Genomic DNA, 13,414 nt, shown 5'->3' on the forward strand with positions numbered 1-13,414 from the left:
CCTAAATTCGGGATCTGGGGCCGTATTCTGCAGAAAAAGTATGCTCCTCCCCCGGACTTAAGCTCGCTGATTGGTCGGTCAGGATCGAACTTAGGGCTTTTCATTGGCGGTGGCGGTTTTGGGGCAAAACTCATTTAAGACTTGTGATAGGTTGAAATTTTCGAGCAGACGAGATTGACACGTGTCAAAAATACACCAAATTCAAACATGGTTCAAAGTAGTAATTTTAGAACTCGGCAAACCGTTCAGCATCATGAATCGGTTAATTGACCGGTTTTTTGCTTTCTTTTTCCACCGGAACTTAGCAGACTACACTTCGTCGTTGCTAATGGCGGTAATGGCAGGTAATGGACTATATTGTTCTTGGTGTTGTTGACTTTAGAAAGAAAGACAACTAAATTATTGTTTTAAATACTGTTAGTTTACAAAATATAAGGGTTTGCGTTGTTATAATTTAAAAAATATGCCTTTGTTTTGTGGGAAAATGAATTCGAACTCTGCCCGAAGTCGAAAAGCATTTACACCGAGGCTTAACGAAGAAAGTCCTCTGTAGAGTGTAGACTGTAGTAAGTAGTAAAGAAAGATTTTATTGTTTCTGTTATTTACTTATTGTTTGGTTCTGTAAGATAAGTTTCAAGCAACAGAGGCACGCTAGTAAATGATTGGAACATGAAATGAGGCACCATCCCATAGCGAAGGTATTTCGTCATTCAATGGCCATGACCAAGATAATTGTGTTTATATGCAAATATGATTGCCTAATCCTTATGGGTCATGAAAGCCTGATTCGTTATACTTATAATATATATTCCATGACTGTCACAGCCATCTTCCCTTGCACTTGGCACCATGAACCGTACCTATTTTATAATCAAATCACCAACAGCGAAAGAAATACTTCTACCTTTTATTAAGCAACTATTGCATTAATGTTCAACTGGTAAATAATGTGGCACACATGTCTAACAAATAGAAATATTCATATTTATATATTATAGATTTGTGGTAATGACGTGTTTGACATGAACCCGAATGGGAACTATTTTTGACCTCTATAGTAGGAATTTCTCTTCATTTTCTTCTGTTACTAACAGGTTTATTTTAGCAAATTAAAGATAGCAATACAGGGACAATGTACTTTAATAACTTCATTCACTGTCAAAACACCACACAGCAGATAACTGGATAAAACATCGGGGATCACAGATAGGTTAAATGATGTCAACGAGGAAGATTGTTGGTTGGAAGAGATCAAGAAGATATTGAGCATCTTGAAAGGCGATATATGAAAGAAGACTGCTTCGACAATGGAGAGCGGTAAAACTGGAGGCCGAACCAGTTACGTCCATGAACTCCAAAAATGTACCTTTATTCCCAGTTTTGAACTTGACATTTGTCAGTAGGCTGTAAATTGTTAGCTATCTTATTCTCGAATTCGGATATTCTCCAGCAATGTATGTAAATATGTAGTTGGTAAATCATAAATGTCCAACTTTTATGGAACTGTTGGAGAAATAATAATGAAACACAAGAATATATTGACTCCCTATTTCCTACCCATTCAAATGTTGCAGTTTTATTGTCTTAATTTATTTTTGCGTGGTATCTTCCCTTAAATACATAGGGGTGCTCGAAACATTAAAGACGGATCACTGAGATAAAAATATAACCATTGAATCACCAATAGGCTTACTAGTTCCTATGGTGGCACATTTTTTAATTGACTCTTCGTTAAATGATGCGGAGGATATAACACATTTTCCTACATTTAATTGTGATTTAACAATAAAGGGGTAGTAGCGAATAAATCAATAACTAAAGTTTAAAAATTGAAACAGGTTTTTTGAATAGATTATGCAAAATGAAGGTCATTTTAAATATTTTGCTGTTTCAGTAATGCTTCGTGACTTGTTGAAATGTGCAATTGGAAATACAAATATGGGGAATCTTCTTTTAAAACTGCAACAAAGATGATCAGTAAAAGCCTTTGTTCCATATATAGGATTTTAGGTTCGATACATAATTTCAATTGGTCCTATATTAATACAATCTTATAACGATAGTTGATAAACAACAATGCTCAAGAACATATGCACATGAATGCCAGTCCTCTTTCATCCGAATACCATTCCAACAGACGCATACATTTGCCTAAATCAGATAATAATTATGATGTGCATTTAGTGGCCATCTAATAAAATGGTCTTATAGATATTGAAAATAAGAAACTAATTTACATCGAGAATCCTATGTGATAAAGTCAAAATAAACGCAGTTTTATTTAAATAATGTTGCTAAACTGTTTTTAGTAACAGCTCATCATTCAGTCTCGACATTGGTTCCTCTCCGTTACTTATTTTCCTAAAATTGATTCTTTATTACCATAATAATAATTAGTTAAGTTTGATTTGTTTATCTTATACAAACCTTTAAAGAGCTCACCTCATATTTGTATAGGCGCAAATAACATACTCATTGGTAGTTTATACTTGCAACAACTATGCCAGCCTTTTTTTTAAAGGGATACCTTAGAGTAAAGCATGCTCAACTAATAAAAGTGTTAATACCACAATCTGCTAGTCTTTGTCCTTCCCACATGGCCACTAGTCAGTCCATTCTGGCTACTTTTCCTTCGTCATCGTTTGGTTTCAAGATATACGCGGCGATCGGCTAGGGTTACGAGAAACGTCTAGCCTCCCAATGGCAGAGCTTCCACCATCGGTTCACGCGAATGCGTTTTTATCGTTTGGTTTTAAGATATACGCGGCGATCGGCTAGGGTTACGAGAAACGTCTAGCCTCCCAATAGCAGGGCTTCCACCATCGGTTCACGCGAATGCGTTTTTATCTATTATTATAATGGAAACGAATCGTATGTATACCCCAAAATTTGAAGAAAGCGGGCAAGAGGGATACCCTTCACTTTAAACGTCAATATTAGCAAAGTTTCGAAAGATAATAGGAACAACTTTATTTTAAACGATTTAACTATTTTTAAAGTTATTTACTGGCGATTAAAATAATAAATATCATTTATATTTAATTAATTATTTAAGATAAACTTATTATTAAGTGAGAGTTTATATAGAACGAGTAATGAAGATTGCATCCGAATCGAAACACTACACGCATATCAAAGTTAATATAAAGCGAGTAGGATGATAAGATCTCTTACAAAACGATAACATTTCCTTTTTGCAGAATATTAAATGGAAATATTTTAAATATTTTTCGGCATTACGATTCTTTAAGTAGGGGATTGCCAAGTGCTGCCGCGTAGCGAAATTTTATTTGTATGAGTACTAGCTTCTATTTTTACGATAGAGGGAGCGCCCTTTACAATTTTGTCCAGTAGGACCCTACCTAACCGCTGAGGATGCTGGGAGGACTACGGTGCCGTAGGTGGGGTACACAGGCAGCGCTATAGGTATGGGGGTTTCCACTCCATTCCTCTCTCCTTCAAGATGGAAAACCCATACGCCGATTCGCGGTGCAAGTAACAGTGTTGCCAAGCTATGCATTTTCAAAACCACAAAATAGTGAAACGTTGCTTGTCCACTTAAGGTTAATACAATTAGTCTTTGTCAACTGTTACCGTTTTCCTACCCTCATATATGGAAATTATTTTATGAATAATGTTTAACTGTTTTTCATACGTCCCCCCCACCCCTAGTTTTAAAGAGACCTTTTTAACAAGCTGGTGTTAAAAAAATTCAACGGCGAATGAAGAATTTGGCAATCTAAGAATATTTTTTAAATATAAAAAAATGCTGTTTAGTTTATACGCCCCCTATTTGTGAAAGACCTTTTTTTACGCACTTTTATCATTCTTTATTTGAATTTCAAAGGTAGTACTTCATAATTCAGTCTTCTGTAATAACTTTCTTCGGCAAATAATGTTTCAAACGTTACAGAGTCTTGCAAGGGGATTGCTTTTGCGGATCTTTGTGAGTATTTAACTGAATAATAAAATGGAGGAAGATAATAATTTAAGTAAAGAGGAAATCAGAAAACGAAAGGCAAGGGAAAGAATGAGGGCATAAAGGTCAGGGGCCGTATTCTGCAGAAAAAGTATGCTCCTCCCCCGGACTTAAGCTCGCTGATTGGTCGGTCAGGATCGAACTTAGGGCTTTTCATTGGCGGTGGCGGTTTTGGGGCAAAACTCATTTAAGACTTGTGATAGGTTGAAATTTTCGAGCAGACGAGATTGACACGTGTCAAAATATACACCAAATTCAAACATGGTTCAAAGTAGTAATTTTAGAACTCGGCAAACCGTTCAGCATCATGAATCGGTTAATTGACCGGTTTTTTGCTTTCTTTTTCCACCGGAACTTAGCAGACTACACTTCGTCGTTGCTAATGGCGGTAATGGCAGGTAATGGACTATATTGTTCTTGGTGTTGTTGACTTTAGAAAGAAAGACAACTAAATTATTGTTTTAAATACTGTTAGTTTACAAAATATAAGGGTTTGCGTTGTTATAATTTAAAAAATATGCCTTTGTTTTGTGGGAAAATGAATTCGAACTCTGCCCGAAGTCGAAAAGCATTTACACCGAGGCTTAACGAAGAAAGTCCTCTGTAGAGTGTAGACTGTAGTAAGTAGTAAAGAAAGATTTTATTGTTTCTGTTATTTACTTATTGTTTGGTTCTGTAAGATAAGTTTCAAGCAACAGAGGCACGCTAGTAAATGATTGGAACATGAAATGAGGCACCATCCCATAGCGAAGGTATTTCGTCATTCAATGGCCATGACCAAGATAATTGTGTTTATATGCAAATATGATTGCCTAATCCTTATGGGTCATGAAAGCCTGATTCGTTATACTTATAATATATATTCCATGACTGTCACAGCCATCTTCCCTTGCACTTGGCACCATGAACCGTACCTATTTTATAATCAAATCACCAACAGCGAAAGAAATACTTCTACCTTTTATTAAGCAACTATTGCATTAATGTTCAACTGGTAAATAATGTGGCACACATGTCTAACAAATAGAAATATTCATATTTATATATTATAGATTTGTGGTAATGACGTGTTTGACATGAACCCGAATGGGAACTATTTTTGACCTCTATAGTAGGAATTTCTCTTCATTTTCTTCTGTTACTAACAGGTTTATTTTAGCAAATTAAAGATAGCAATACAGGGACAATGTACTTTAATAACTTCATTCACTGTCAAAACACCACACAGCAGATAACTGGATAAAACATCGGGGATCACAGATAGGTTAAATGATGTCAACGAGGAAGATTGTTGGTTGGAAGAGATCAAGAAGATATTGAGCATCTTGAAAGGCGATATATGAAAGAAGACTGCTTCGACAATGGAGAGCGGTAAAACTGGAGGCCGAACCAGTTACGTCCATGAACTCCAAAAATGTACCTTTATTCCCAGTTTTGAACTTGACATTTGTCAGTAGGCTGTAAATTGTTAGCTATCTTATTCTCGAATTCGGATATTCTCCAGCAATGTATGTAAATATGTAGTTGGTAAATCATAAATGTCCAACTTTTATGGAACTGTTGGAGAAATAATAATGAAACACAAGAATATATTGACTCCCTATTTCCTACCCATTCAAATGTTGCAGTTTTATTGTCTTAATTTATTTTTGCGTGGTATCTTCCCTTAAATACATAGGGGTGCTCGAAACATTAAAGACGGATCACTGAGATAAAAATATAACCATTGAATCACCAATAGGCTTACTAGTTCCTATGGTGGCACATTTTTTTTAGTTTAATGAATAATATTTAAATTGCGATTGAAAGATCAAATATGCTACAGTCTTGCGATCATCAGGCCACCTGGTGAAATAGAGTAGAACCACCGAAAAACGTTAGCACTGTCGTTTGACTCGTCTATCTTTTCTAGAAAGTCATCCTTCCGTAGTGCTTTTCCTACTGTTAGGGGAATTCATTCTGTGAACGCTATCGAGACAGTATAATTTCGAGTGACGGTGATTAGGCTTATATTTTTTTCTATTTGGCTTTAAAAGCTGACTCGTAAATCTTTTTCGGTCATGATAAAGATAATTTGTGATTATTCTAGCAGTAGGCAAGGTATATTTTGTTTCTTAGTCGGCTTTAGTCAAGGAGTCGAGCTAAATAATTATGAATGCTAAGCCTGTGCCTTCGCGTACTAGTACTGCACATTGGCTCGGTCCCATCCAGTTCCTACCATTTCTTACTACTAAAAATGCAGTTTTCATCCCAACTGCTAGCAGCCAATCATAGTCTGACTTTTACCTACGTAGGTAATGGGTAGAAAATGGTGGCCGATTTTGAAAGCGGTATTAGAAATTTGTATTTTTATTCACGTTTATCTTAATTAATAAATTTTTCTCGCGATTTTTACTGACTCCCATGTTTCAAAGGGTTCTTAATTTATGGAAAACTAATGTTAGTTTGCTCGTCTCAGATAAACCTGGAACTATCCCTTTAAGAATGTTAACGTTGTTTTCGGGTTGAATAATGAGGCTCATTGAAGTTAATTAAATAGTTTAATGGTTTAAGTAAAATAGAATAATAGTCGTTACATTGTATCGTCGCCGTTTCCTACCTCTCGTACCAACGTCTCGGGAAAAAGTGTCTTACCTCTCTCTCGGTAAAGCTCGCCTAACCTCTATATCGTATATCGATCTCATGTTACCTAGGGTACTCGCGCCATCTAGGGGAAAATATGGAGGTGGCTATGGGCGGGAAAATATGGATATGGGCGCCGTTAACATTCGGCTATCCTGAAAAATTAGGCTCCTGACTAACGTAGCGGGAACGTTGTTACGAGAAATCGGTAGTAATATCCATAAACAAAAGAAAACATATAACATAAACGCGGATAATACTGAAACATGGGTTTTAGGAACCTTTAAAATTTGTACTAACAAACGTGGTTTTAGGAACCTTAAAAATTGTACGAACAAACGTGGTTTTAGTAACCTTAAAAATTGTACTAACAAACGTGGTTTTAGGAACCTTAAAAATTGTACTAACAAACGTGGTTTTAGGAACCTTAAAAAAATTTGTACTTTAGAGCGTTTTGCAAATCATTTTACGATAGTTCATAGTCCTTTAAGTGGGCAGGCATCTGTCGACGTCGGGAACTGGTACGGTTCTGGGGTTCGGTGATATCGTCTGCTTCCGTGGAATCCGTGGCTGAGGAGGAGGGTTCCATTGGCTTCGGGAGATTATGTTTTGGCGGGTCGTCGCTAACATCTTTCTCTGGGGCCGTGGCATCGTCTCTGTCAGACTCGTCGCTTCCAGCTGCCGTCGCGTTACTGTTCGGAATATCGTCGGTTTCGTCTTCATCAGAGGACGAAGCTAAATCGTCATGCCCGTCAAAGATAATCCATCGTTTAAGTTTATCTGCTGGTGCGGTGTTACGGTAGAACCGCTGGCTACGTTGGATCTCCGGGAGGTCCTCGATAACGAACCTATCGTAAGGGAGTTTCTGTGCGATGACGTAGGGTCCCTTATATTTCGCGTTAGTTTTGTGTGGTTGTCCCGTTGCTGTCGGATCTCTTTCAACCACTACCATGTCGCCTACTTCATACGTGGGAGCCTTTGCTCTTTTAGCATTGTACCGCTGGCGTTGTCGTGCTTGGTCTACCTTGATGTGCTCTAGGGCTTGGTCCCTCTTCCGTCGGAGCGTTTCATCAACTGGCTGATCTAGTGCGTCGATCAGTGCGTGTCCCCTTGGGTGTCGTGACGGGAAGTTGAAGAGAACGGAGAATGGGGTACATTTCGTAGCTCTATGCATCGTATTGTTGACGCCCCACTGGATTTGCGTGAGATGGGCGTCCCAATCCTTCTCGTCAGCACGAGTGCATGAACTCGCTATGGCTGGCGTTATGGTCCTGTTATATCGTTCGACTTGGCCATTCCCCCGGGGAGTGGCTGTTGCGTTTTTGACGTGGACGATATTGGTCTCTTTGCAGAAGGTCTCGAATATTCTGCTCGTGTAACAGGTGCCTTGGTCTGTTATTATTCGTCTGGGAGCACCAAAAATTCCGATGACGTCGTCCAAAACCTTTCGTGTTGGTCCGGCGCCCGTATTTCGTACCGGACGCAGGATGGTGAATTTCGTAAAAGCGTCGACGATGACGATGAGATACGCGTTCCCTTTGGTGCTGGTTACAAATGGGCCTAAATGGTCAACATGTAAGGTGTCCATGGGCTTCCCTATTTTGTCGATTGGGTGTAGAAGGCCTGGTTTCTTGCCTCCTGGAGTCTTGTGGTAAAGGCACTCCAGACAGGACGTGATATACCTTCGGACGTATCGTTTCATTCGTGGAAACCAGAATCTTTCTTGTAGTTTCGCATACGTCTTGTCAAGGCCAAAGTGACCGATGTCGTCGTGATTTCGTTTCACTATTTGCCAACGGGCCTTGTCTGGTACCACCCAGCGCAATGTTGCAGTATCGTCGTGGTATGCGAGTCGGTAGAGTCGCCCGTCCTTCATCGTGAAGTCCTTTTGGGTCTGAATTTCGTTTTTCGTTAGGTTAGTTTTCTTCGTGACCTGACGAATAATTTCCTGTATTTTCGGATCTTGTTTCTGGGCTGTTACTAACCAGTCTTCAACCGTGAGTGACATGTGGCAAATTTGAAGTCCGCTGACTATGTCGACTTCTTCGGGTTCGCCAAATGGGGCGCGGCTAAGTGCGTCGACGTGCATCATGGACGTACCAGGGCGGTGAATGATATCGTAATGAAAGTCTTCAAGTTTCAAACACCATCGTCCTATTCGTGGGACGATATTTTTCTTGGCAAATGTGTTCCTAACGGCGTTGCAATCTGTTATAATCGTGAAGTGTCTTCCCAACAAGTACACTCGAAACTTCTCTATCGCCCAACAGATTGCGAGGGTCTCCAGCTCGTAGGAGTGATATCTGGCTTCGTCTGGGGTAGTCCCGCGGCTTGCATAATAGACAGGGTGCGTTCTTCCGTCTTGCCCCTTCTGCATTAGGACTGCTCCCAGTCCCAATTGGCTCGCGTCAGTATGCAGTTCCGTTTCCGCCTTGGGGTCGTAAAGTGCCAGAATTGGTCTTTCAATCAGTCGTGATTTTAACGTGTCGAATGCTCCTATCTGTTCCGTATCCCAGACCCACGTGGCGTCCTTCCTTAATAATTGATTCAAGGGTCCGGCGATTCGAGCGAAGTTTTTGATAAACTTCCGAAAATATCCAGCTAATCCCAGAAACCGTCGTACTTCGTGGACGTTTCTTGGCGTTGGGAACTTCTGAACGCATACGATTTTGGTCAGTCCGGGTTTCACCCCATCGCAGCTGACTTCCGAACCAAGATAATCGATCTTGTCCATTAAAAAGTGGCATTTCTTTCGATTGAGCGTCAGTTTTGCTTTTCGGAGTACGTCGAATACTTGGCGCAAATGACTAAGGCTTTCTGGCACCGTGCTCGCTGGTACCAGGACGTCATCCATATAGGCCATCGCTATAGTGTATCGTAGTTGTCCCAAAATCGTGTTGATCATCCGCTGGAATACTGCGGGACCGTTAGTGAGGCCGAATGGCATTACCTCGAATTGGTAGTGGCCATCTGGTGTCACAAATGCAGTTTTCTCCTTTGATGAAGGGTCTAGAGGGATCTGGTAGTATCCTGACGCTAAGTCTAAACTTGAGAAGAATTTGTTTCCTTGCAAGCGCTCCATTTGATCTTCTATTCGTGGAAGCGGGTAAGCGTCGCGCTTGGTGATTCGGTTCAGAGCCCGGTAATCTATACATAGACGTTCGTCCCCATTTTTCTTTTTAACGATTAAAATTAGGCTCGCGTAAGGGGACTCTGATTCCGTGATGATTCCCATCTGAATGAGTTCCTTCATTTGCTCGGCTACCTTTTCTCTTTCCGAATGGGAGAGGCGATATGGGCGAAAAGTGACTGGCTTCGTGTTCTCCAGCTCGATTTTCATCGTTGCCCGATCCGTTCGTCCTAAATTAGCCATCCCGTCAGAGAAAATGTCTCGGTATTCGTTGATGAGTTCGATTAGTAGTTTCTTCTCTTCGTTCGTAACGCTGGGTCCAATGGTTAGTTCTTGTTCTACGATTGGCGTTAATGTTCGTTTTTCCGTCCGCATGACTCTCAGGGGCGAGTTTCCTTCCTCTGCCATGCAAATCTCGGCCTGGACAATCTTCTGTCCTCGTTCAAAGGTTAATTCCTTATCCGACAGATTCATTATAGGTATCGCTGATTGTCCTAGGGCGTTTATTCGGGTGATGCTTCTGGGGATGAAATGTTCGTAACCGGGCGTTTCGCGCCTGTGCATTTCAACGAAAAGGTCGGCTTCCGGTTCTTTCCGCTCTCCGACGTGGACGTCAATAAACCCTACGTATTTTGGAGGTATGACTGTTGCCTCTTTGGCCCAAAGCTTCAAACGCGGTTTTGGGAGGTCTGGTATTTGCAGTTGCCTTAGGCAGTCATCTTCTTCCTCGACTGGTTTATTTTCTTCAAAGATGCGAACCGTGTTCTGGCGACGGACGATTACGATGTGTGACTGTTCCGAGAAGGGTTGCCCGACCAAGAGTGGAATTTGCTGAGCTTCGTCAGGGACTACGTGGACTTCTACTTCAGCCGTTGCTTGATCAAGTTCTAGGGTTGCCGTGAAAACGCCAAGAATCTTCGTGACTCCTGAGCCGTAACCTTCAATCACCGCTCCACCTTCCGGCGGGTTGTGATCTATGCCAAGTCTGTGGGCATCGCTGGCTCTTAGGGCAACGCATTTGCTGCCAAGATCTAAATATGATCTTACTTCGTGTCCGTTAAGGATAGCATCTTGGAAATACTTTTCGTTAGCATCATCGCTAGTCTTGAAGTCTACGTGACCGATTGTTTTCGTCTCGGTTTTGCGACAGTCCTTCGTTTCGTGGCCAGTTTTGTTGCATTTCTCGCAACGTTGTTTACGCTGGGGCTTCGGACAATCTCTGGAGACATGTCCGTATTCTCTACAATTGAAGCATAGAATCTCGCCTTTGTCGTTGCGATCTGGCTTCCTCCTGAATTTCATTCGTTCGAGTTCTTTCTCGTTTGCGTAGCCGTGCGTTGGCTTCGGGTTCAGGCTCGATTGTTGGAAGTTACGGGGTCTGAAATCCCTTTTATCCTTGTCAAATCGTTCGGACTTACTTCTGTCCTTATTTTCTTGAGCAAGGGATAACCTTTCTTCCATCGTCTTAATGCATTTCAGCAGTTCTTGTGGCGTGTTGTAATCTCGATTGCTGAGGGATGTGATCAGACGGTCGTCGTTAAGGCCTGTGATGATATAATCTATCATGTCGTCTTCTTGTAGCCCGCTTAGTCTAGCCTTGGCTACTTTATCGTGGTAGTAGGCTTCGATGGTTTCGTTGGGCTGTTTCATTCTTCTCTCCATTTCGCGGTGAAGAGACTGATTGCCTTTCACGACGGGAAACCATTCCCTTAGCAAGTCCTTCCATTCGTCCCAGGTATGGTTTACTGTGGCCAAGCCTTCATACCATACCTTGGCCGTCCCTTGCAATTTCGGTATTGCGTGGTTTATCTTCATCGTTTCATTCCAGTTGTACGCGTCACCCGTGTCGTCGACTTTATTGATCCAGGAATCGACGGTTTGATGCGGAGATTTGACTGGATCGAAGTCGGGGATTAATTTGCTCCCATCGTTGTAATGGTGGTGTTGTACTGGATTTGCCGCAGCCACGTTTCGAGGATTATTGGCTTGAAGAGCTTCTAATTGTAACTGATGAGCGTTCATAAGTTGCGTTTGTTGGGCGAGGTGCGCTTCCGACATGGCAGAAATTGATCGTTGTACCGCCGCCTCAACTGCTCTCTGTACGGAATCTGAGAAGTCGTTTATGGAAATGAACCCCATAGGAGCAACCTGCTCACCGTCAGCTCCTGTTCGCGGCATGCTGTTATCTCGTGTCTCGTGAGGATGCAAAAACGTGGTTCCTCGCGATTCGTCTTCGGGTATTTCCGCCAAAGGTTCGTCTTGGCTGTTGATTTCGCTTGCGATGTCTTGATTATCGTGTAACAATCGCTGGTCTTCGTTTTCGTTGGAAAAGTCCCAAGTTACGTTTAGAAAATTTCGTTCGTTGAAATTATCTGGATGGTTTTCTGTTACGCTGTCGTAGGATGAGTCAGAGTCGTTATCGCAGACTTTGTTTCCCTTTTCCTCCGTATCGTTGGAATAATATAGATTCTCGTCGTTTTGCTGAATCGCGGCTTTATCTACGTCGTCCAGGGTGTTACCGATTTCGTTGGTCACTTCGTCTAAGGTATCGTCAGTCTGCAGATTAGCTTCCCGAAAACGTTGGGGCTTCTGTGACTTTCCTTTGTTAGTTTCCCGGCTTATGGGTAATTCTGGATTTTCGCCTTTCAGTCGTCTACTTCGTCGTGTTGAATCTTCGTTATATTTGTTTCCTTTCACGGAGGTTATCATCGGCGTCGTTGTTGGTTCATAGGAAAACTTCCGTTGTTTTCTCAACCGATTGTCTATACATGGCTAGTATCGGCAACGAGTTCGTTAGGCTTAGCGGAGCAAGCCTCGTGCGTGCTAGGGCCGGTGCCGTTCTCGATCTCGCGTGGGGTACGGGTTAGGCTTAGCAAAAAAAAGCCTCGCGCGGCGTTAGGGCCATTAAAGTTCGTAGTTTTCGCGTATTTTATGGGTCTATCCCACTTCTGAATTGTTAACGTTGTTTTCGGGTTGAATAATGAGGCTCATTGAAGTTAATTAAATAGTTTAATGGTTTAAGTAAAATAGAATAATAGTCGTTACATTGTATCGTCGCCGTTTCCTACCTCTCGTACCAACGTCTCGGGAAAAAGTGTCTTACCTCTCTCTCGGTAAAGCTCGCCTAACCTCTATATCGTATATCGATCTCATGTTACCTAGGGTACTCGCGCCATCTAGGGGAAAATATGGAGGTGGCTATGGGCGGGAAAATATGGATATGGGCGCCGTTAACAAGAACATTTTTGTAAGGGTAGAGGACCAACCAGCTCGAGGGATTGTTGGCACGCACGGGGTTTGGGGTAAAATTCGATCGTCGTGCAAGGTCATTGGTACCACGTGATGTTTGGTCCTTTTCATGCTCTATTTAACTCTTACCATCTCAAACAAGCCCACCTTTATGATATCTGTTTTATGACCTTGTACGAAGATATCGCCTGATCGGTATACAAGAGTAATAAAACGCATACTTTTCAGGCTCACCGTCCATGATGGGACGGACAGGGAGTAGGTAGAGAAAGAAGAGTTAATAAGGTAAGGGGAAGGTAGGTTAAACTGTACAGAAGAATTTCTCGCTCTCATGGCCATCTACCTCGTCGCAAAGCCGTAAGGTGTAAAAAATCTCTCTCTGAGTTTTCTCTCTCTGTTGCAGTGCTTACTCATGTTCGGATCCATTGCTTACT

The 13,414-nt window shown here is 41.6% G+C and overlaps 1 protein-coding gene and 3 long non-coding RNA genes across 7 annotated transcripts; 2 read left to right on the top strand and 2 right to left on the bottom strand.

Moving 5' to 3' along the window:
• The first annotated feature begins 592 nt into the window (after nucleotides 1-592).
• On the top strand, nucleotides 593-1,306 carry LOC149602735 (uncharacterized). Of its 2 annotated transcripts, none has more exons than XR_016377030.1 (3): nucleotides 593-940; nucleotides 999-1,094; nucleotides 1,175-1,306. It is a non-coding gene; the product is annotated as an uncharacterized LOC149602735 (long non-coding RNA). The 2 variants fall into 2 exon arrangements; XR_016377029.1 differs by lacking the exon at nucleotides 1,175-1,306 and having other exon boundaries at nucleotides 626-698; nucleotides 826-940; nucleotides 999-1,135.
• Nucleotides 1,307-1,373: 67 nt separating this feature from the next.
• On the bottom strand, nucleotides 1,374-2,560 carry LOC149602736 (uncharacterized). Of its 2 annotated transcripts, XR_016377032.1 has the most exons (4): nucleotides 2,428-2,560; nucleotides 2,238-2,361; nucleotides 1,558-2,151; nucleotides 1,374-1,503 (listed from the first exon to the last, which is right to left on the bottom strand). It is a non-coding gene; the product is annotated as an uncharacterized LOC149602736 (long non-coding RNA). The 2 variants fall into 2 exon arrangements; XR_016377031.1 differs by lacking the exon at nucleotides 1,374-1,503 and having other exon boundaries at nucleotides 1,694-2,151; nucleotides 2,238-2,553.
• Nucleotides 2,561-4,625: 2,065 nt separating this feature from the next.
• Nucleotides 4,626-5,739, top strand: LOC149602737 (uncharacterized). Of its 2 annotated transcripts, none has more exons than XR_016377047.1 (3): nucleotides 4,626-4,973; nucleotides 5,032-5,127; nucleotides 5,208-5,739. It is a non-coding gene; the product is annotated as an uncharacterized LOC149602737 (long non-coding RNA). The 2 variants fall into 2 exon arrangements; XR_016377046.1 differs by having other exon boundaries at nucleotides 4,641-4,731; nucleotides 4,859-4,973; nucleotides 5,032-5,739.
• Nucleotides 5,740-6,502: 763 nt separating this feature from the next.
• On the bottom strand, nucleotides 6,503-12,964 carry LOC149602738 (uncharacterized). Its single transcript, XM_089860492.1, has 2 exons — nucleotides 6,992-12,964; nucleotides 6,503-6,955 (listed from the first exon to the last, which is right to left on the bottom strand). The coding sequence occupies exon 1, from the start codon at nucleotides 12,438-12,440 to the stop codon at nucleotides 7,068-7,070; it is 5,373 nt and encodes a 1,790-aa protein (XP_089716618.1). The 5' UTR covers nucleotides 12,441-12,964; the 3' UTR covers nucleotides 6,503-6,955; nucleotides 6,992-7,067.
• Between the last annotated feature and the right edge of the window lie 450 nt (nucleotides 12,965-13,414).

This window comes from Phalangium opilio, unplaced genomic scaffold (assembly GCF_054372755.1).
Source record: "Phalangium opilio isolate 3A_F unplaced genomic scaffold, DU_Popi_V2 ptg000352l_1, whole genome shotgun sequence".
In the NCBI taxonomy this organism is placed as follows: Eukaryota; Metazoa; Arthropoda; class Arachnida; order Opiliones; family Phalangiidae; genus Phalangium; species Phalangium opilio.

Coding starts and splice junctions, on each gene's coding strand:
- LOC149602738 (XM_089860492.1), bottom strand. CDS start 12,440: ATGATAACCTCCGTGAAAGGAAACAAATATAACGAAGATTCAACACGA.